General features: G+C 60.1%; 2 protein-coding genes across 3 annotated transcripts in view; one reads left to right on the plus strand and one right to left on the minus strand.

Annotated features, from left to right (window-relative positions):
- PPP1R14B (protein phosphatase 1, regulatory (inhibitor) subunit 14B) overlaps nt 1–811 on the minus strand; it is an 8,173-nt gene extending 7,362 nt beyond the window's left edge. Inside the window, exon 1 of the mRNA XM_011993589.1 lies at nt 792–811. Within this exon, the coding sequence (XP_011848979.1) occupies nt 792–811 (20 nt within the window). The remainder of the gene's footprint in view (nt 1–791) is intronic.
- The window catches only part of PLCB3 (phospholipase C, beta 3 (phosphatidylinositol-specific)), a 16,723-nt gene continuing 10,749 nt past the window's right edge, over nt 1–5,974 (plus strand). Inside the window, exons 1-10 of one of the 2 annotated variants that reach the window (XM_011993478.1) lie at nt 1–88; nt 2,617–2,694; nt 2,950–3,018; nt 3,105–3,245; nt 3,441–3,520; nt 3,603–3,656; nt 3,748–3,823; nt 3,928–4,028; nt 4,585–4,751; nt 4,827–4,973. In XM_011993478.1, the coding sequence (XP_011848868.1) occupies nt 2,692–2,694; nt 2,950–3,018; nt 3,105–3,245; nt 3,441–3,520; nt 3,603–3,656; nt 3,748–3,823; nt 3,928–4,028; nt 4,585–4,751; nt 4,827–4,973 (838 nt within the window). In that variant the 5' untranslated portion in view covers nt 1–88; nt 2,617–2,691. Of the gene's footprint in view, nt 89–2,616; nt 2,695–2,949; nt 3,019–3,104; nt 3,246–3,372; nt 3,824–3,927; nt 4,029–4,584; nt 4,752–4,826; nt 4,974–5,974 lie in introns of those variants that run through there. The other variant, XM_011993479.1, reaches the window with a different exon arrangement.

Raw genomic sequence — 5,974 nt, forward strand, 5'->3', positions numbered from 1 at the left:
CCAGCCCGGCGTCCACGCGCTGCAGCTGGAGCCGCCCACCGTGGTGGAGACCCTGCGGCGCGGGAGTAAGTTCATCAAATGGGACGAGGTAAGCGTGCGGGCCCCTGCTCCGCCCCGATCCCGGGACTCTTTCTGTCAAGCTCGACCAGTCGCTGGGGACCCCTACCCCAGCCTCGCCTGCCCGTGGCGCCACCCTCATCCCAGCCTGGCGGCGCCCCGGAAACTTAAGTCCCCGATCGTCTCCGTAATGAAGACTTTGTCCCCCCAACTCCCAGTCTCTCAGCTCTGGAAAACTGGGCTCCACTCCTTGGCGCAGAGACTTTGAACCCCAATAAACCCCGTTCCCCCGTTTTCATTCGCCCTTCCCACCACTCCCTGCCAGACTAATTCTGGTTCCCCGATCCTGGCCTGGTCCCCAGACCCCTGCCCAGCACTAGACTCCCCGGCTGCAGGACCTTGACCTCCAGGCTGGCTTGGGGCATCCTCATTCTGGGTGTGTGCCAGGGCGTCCCTACTCTCCCCGGTGCCCTGCCTGAACAGTCCTCGTCCATTCATCATTTTTCCCCCTATTCTGGTTGGCACCCCTTCGCCCTGCTTCTAGATCCCAGCTCAGCTCCCTGCTCAGGTGGGAGCACCCAGTCACCCCCTAGGGAAGACTTTGCCCCCCAAGTTCCTCCACCCCTGGGAACTTTGCTCCCCACTCCTTAGGCTTGGGATCTTGAACCCCAATACATCCTGGCCCCCCTTTCCCTGTCCTGCCCCTGGTGCTTCCCAAATGCCCGTGTCCCCACCTTTGGCTGCCCATCCCCATCCTGGGTCCCCTCTTCTGCCCCCTGGGCCTCTCCTTCCCCAGGGCCTCCACCCGGCCGGCCTGAGCTTCCTCGCGGCTCCTTCCCAGTCAGGCCACGGGCCTGGAAGACTCTGGGCTCTTTTCCGGCTGGGTGGGGCCCCGGGGTAGGCGTGGGAGCTGGGGGGAGGAGATGGGGGCGTGGCCCGAAGCGGCAGGTGTGTGAGGAGGGGTGCCTGGGTGCCCCAGAGGCCGGGGGAGACCCCTCCCCCCAGGCTGGCCTGAAGGGAAAAGTTTCTTCTTTTCCTTCCACTGTGATAAACCCAAATAAGGAAGTGGGAACAGGGAGAGGGCCCTGGGGGTGGGGTGGGGGGTGCGGACAGAGGCTTGGGGCAGGAGAGCAGGGGGCCTGGGCTGTCTTTGAAAGCCAGACCTCTGGGGAGAGGTTGGGGGGAAACCCGAGGGGCAGTACCCATAGACTCCCCTCCCCCTTCCGCACACCACTGGGGGGCCTCAGACTCAAGGTAGGGTTGGGAATCCCGAGAGGGGCTGGGGGCTGGGTGTCAGCACACTGAAGTGGGGAGGCCTATGCATCCCCAAAGTTTTGAGGCCTTCTGTCCCTTCTGTTCCCAGATGAACACCCATACTTTGTAAGCAAAGCCTGCCATGGGTGGGGCTGCTGCAATCCCCATTCTCCAGAAAAGGAAACTGAGGTCTGGAAAGCAGAGACTTATCCCAGGCCCCACAATGGGGTGTGGCTGAGGCCAGGAGCTGGGAGTCTCCGCTCCCTGCTTCCCAGGTCACAGGACGCTGCAACCACACTGCCTGCAAGCAAGTCCTGGTTCCAATGACCTCGGGCAGGCTACGAAGTGTGCCTGTAACTAAGTGTCCTCATCTGTGAAATGGGAGTGACAACAGCACATCTCTTAGGCTGGTTAGGGGGCCTTTGTGTGCTCGAAGATGCTAGGTGCATAGAACTGTATCCGGTGTGCAGTAGGGGCGACGTGTGTATATGAAATGTATTGATAATGACAGTATTGTCCACCAGACACTGAGCAGCTGTTTAGGGGTGGTGCCCAACATGAGGTGGGGTCCTTTTCTGGCTGGAAGAGCCTGGAATAGGAGGGTTCTACCTGTAGCCACTTGGTCAGTCTGGCCCTGGCTTGAGTCTAAGCCCTGGAGAACAGTCCCTCTGGCTGCTGGTCCTGAGTCACACGGGGTGGCCCTGGGAGTTTGCCAGGGACCGGGCCCTTCTCAGAAAATGGTGCTGGCATGCACTTCCCTGCCCCCTGCCAGCTGCAGGGCTGTTTGAGGGAGGAAGAGCTCACTGCCCTGTCCTGAGAGTAGGGCAAGTCCCCTTCTAGGGGGACTGTTCTTCTGTAAGATGGGATGAGCTTTGAAGCTGTGAGGACCCCGGCAGATGTGGTAAGGTGAATAGTGGCCTCTGAGGCAGACCAAGGGGTCATCGTGGTATCCCAAGGGATGCAGAAGGGCAGTGGGAGTCAGACTTCTCACTTTCATGCCTTAAACATTCTGTAGTGGGGTGAATTAGGGGGGCTGTCACCGTCACAGAGCTCTCAGCACTTCTGGGGAAATGGAGCCCAGGATGGGGGCTGGGGAGCCCTTCCAGGTGTGACACTGAATGTCACACCTAGGACCTTGGCTTTGTTCTGAGGGCCACAGGCAGCCACACAGGACCTGTGGACTGGATGAGGTTTTGTCTTAGCTCACGGGCAGGAACTCTGGGGTGCATGATGGGAGAGTCCCAGGGGCCAGGCCTGCACCACAGCCCTCACTCCCTGACCCCTGCTGCCCTGTGCCGTCCCCAGGAGACCTCCAGTCGGAACCTGGTGACCCTGCGTGTGGACCCCAGTGGCTTCTTCTTGTACTGGACAGGCCCCAACATGGTGAGGGGGGGCGCTGGTGCAGCTCGCTCAGGCCAAAGGCCCCTGTTCCAGACCCCTGCCCTGCCCGTGGGGGTGGGGCCCTGCTGCAGGCTGACCTCTCCCACTGCTGCCCAGACAGGAAGTGCTCAGGGCAGGAGCTGAGGCTGGGGCTATAGCCAGGGGCTGGCCACTCCCTGGCCTGGGTAGGGAGCTTGGAGGCTCCTGGCTGTCACCCTACAGCCTCTCATACCCAGCCCGGCATCTGGTTCCCCCCAGGAGGTGGACACACTGGACATCAGTTCCATCAGGGACACACGGACAGGCCGGTACGCCCGTCTGCCCAAGGTGAGTGATGGAACCTGGGAGTGAAGACCACAGCGAGGCTGTGAGGCCTGGGAGCTCCTCCTCACCCTTCGCTGTCACCTACTCAGGACCCCAAGATCCGGGAAGTTCTGGGCTTTGGGGGTCCCGATGCCCGGCTGGAGGAGAAGCTGATGACGGTGGTGTCTGGGCCGGACCCAGTGAACACAGTGTTCTTGAACTTCATGGCCGTGCAGGATGACACAGCCAAGGTGGGCTGGCACCAAGGGGACAAGCGGGGAGTCACTGTCTTATTCTGTGAGTTGGCCGTCACTTACCGAACACCTGCTGTGTTCTAGGCTGCTCTGTGACCTACTGTGTACCAGAGATAGTTGTGGACCTGGGTTGTGGCTGGGCAGCCCCTCTGTCTCCCATTCACCGCCTCCCCGTGTATACTGGCCCCCCAGGTCTGGTCCGAGGAGCTGTTCAAGCTGGCTATGAACATCCTGGCTCAGAACGCCTCCCGGAACACCTTCCTGCGCAAAGCGTGAGCCCCAGGCCACCTGAGGGGGAGCCGGGGGGTTCACGTGGCCGTTTTCAGGGTGTGACCTCTTCACCTGCCTCCCCAGATACACGAAGCTGAAGCTGCAGGTGAACCAGGATGGTCGGATCCCCGTCAAGAAGTGAGCACCCCTTCCCCCAGCACCTTCCTCCTGCCCTGACCTTGGTAGCCTTTGTCCTCCACTGACCCTCAACCCCTCCTGCCCGCATCAGCATCCTGAAGATGTTCTCAGCAGACAAGAAGCGGGTGGAGACTGCACTGGAATCCTGTGGCCTCAATTTCAACCGGGTGTGTGGGGTAGGGGCAGGGGCGGGGTGGGGTGTCATGGTGGGCACCCACCCTTCCGGGGCTGGCTGCCCCTGGCCTCTCACCCCACACTCCTTGACCTCCAGAGTGAGTCCATCCGGCCTGATGAGTTTTCCTTGGAAATCTTTGAGCGGTTCCTGAACAAGCTGTGTCTGCGGCCGGACATTGACAAGATCCTGCTGGAGATGTGAGCAGGGCCCAGCCTGTCTCCCAGCCCCTGTGCTCTGTGTTTGGCTTTTGCTTAGTGCGCCTCTAGCTCAATGGGGAGAGGGGAAACTGGTGGGCCGGGTCCTGGAGCGCCTGGGGCAGGTGGGAGTGCCCGGGGAGAACCTGTCAATGATATGCCTGTGCTCAGAGCGGCTATTTCTGCCCCTCAGTTACAGGTAGCTCTGGGCTAACCCTGTACCAGGGTTGGTTTAATCAGCCCACTCTGCAATGGGGTCCAAGGCTCAGGTGTGTTGTGAGGTCTGGAAGCAAGGGGTGGTGGGCTGACCACTTGGCAGCTCCTCAGCCCTGGCCATTGCCAGTGCCCACTTGTCTGTTGCCTTGACAATCTTGAGTGGTCAGGAGAGTGAACAGGGAAACTGAGGCCCAGAGGTTGGCCGTGACTCACCCAGAGTCCCACTCACTGGGTGCCAGACCCAGGAGTAGGCTTTCTGACTCCTTTGCCCAGGGCAAGGGCTTGGTGAGGGGATGGGAGCCCTGCAAGGCTCCATCCTCACCCGGCTTCCTGCCCCCTCCAGAGGTGCCAAGGGCAAGCCATACCTGACACTGGAGCAGCTCATGGACTTCATCAACCAGAAGCAACGCGACCCGAGACTCAACGAAGTGCTGTACCCGCCGCTGCGGCCCTCCCAGGCCCGACTGCTCATCGAAAAGTATGAGCCCAACCAGCAGTTTCTGGAGCGAGGTGAGCTGGCCAGGGTGCAGGTGGGCGGGGGCAGGTGGGGCCCCAGCTGACCCTGCTGATCCCCTCCCACCCCAGACCAGATGTCCATGGAGGGCTTTAGCCGCTACCTGGGAGGCGAGGAGAACGGCATCCTGCCCCTGGAAGCCCTGGATCTGAGCGCCGACATGACCCAGCCGCTGAGTGCCTACTTCATCAACTCCTCGCATAACACCTATCTCACTGGTGAGCGGGGAGCAAGGGTGGGGCCCATGACCTCTGCCCTGTAACCCTTGCATTGCCCCACTCCTCCTGGGTCACAGTCCTTTTGGCCCATTTGCTCATTCATCGGCCAGTGCTGGGGATGCAGGCAGGGAACAGGCAGCGGCCCTGAGCTGGGGGGCCTCTCTGCGGGAGCGTGCCCCATGGTGGCTTTACCAGGCAAGGACTGGAATGGCTTGTGTTAGGACCTGCAGCAGGAGAGACTGCAGGGTGCATTTTTTTTTTTTTTGAGATGGAATTTCGCTCTTGTTGCCCAGGCTAGAGTGCAATGGCACGATCTCGGCTCACCGCAACCTCTGCCTGCCAAGTTCAAGTGATTCTCCTGCCTCAGCCTCCCAAGTAGCTGGGATTACAGGCATGCGCCACCATGCCCGGCTCATTTTGTATTTTTAGTAGAGACGGGGTTTCTCCATGTCGATCAGGCTGCTCTCAAACTCTCGACTTCAGGTGATCTGCCTGCCTCGGCCTCCCAAAGTGCTGGGATTACAGGCATGAGCCACCGCGCCCGGCCTGCAGGGTGCTTTTAAGAGGCTGGAAGGGGGTTGGGTGTGGTGACTCATGCCTGTAATCCCAGAACTTTGGGAGGCTAAGGCAGGCAGATCACTTGAGCCCAGGTTTTAAGACCAGCCTTGGCAACATAGCATGACCCCATCTCTACAAATAATTTTTTAAAAATTAGCTGGGTATTGTGGCGCATACCTGTGGTCTCAGCTGCTTGAGAGGCTGAGGTGGGAGTATCCCTTGGTTCTGGGAAGGTTGAGGCAGGAGTAAGCTGTGATTGCACCACTGCACTCCAGCCTGGGTGACAGAGTGAGACCCTTTCTCAAAAAAAAATTAAATAAATAATAATTAAAAAAAAAAAGCAGAGCCGGGCGCGGTGGCTCAAACCTGTAATCCCAGCACTTTGGGAGGCCGAGACGGGCGGATCACGAGGTCAGGAGATCGAGACCACCCTGGCTAACCCG

This window comes from Mandrillus leucophaeus, unplaced genomic scaffold (assembly GCF_000951045.1).
Source record: "Mandrillus leucophaeus isolate KB7577 unplaced genomic scaffold, Mleu.le_1.0 Scaffold43, whole genome shotgun sequence".
NCBI lineage: Eukaryota > Metazoa > Chordata > Mammalia > Primates > Cercopithecidae > Mandrillus > Mandrillus leucophaeus.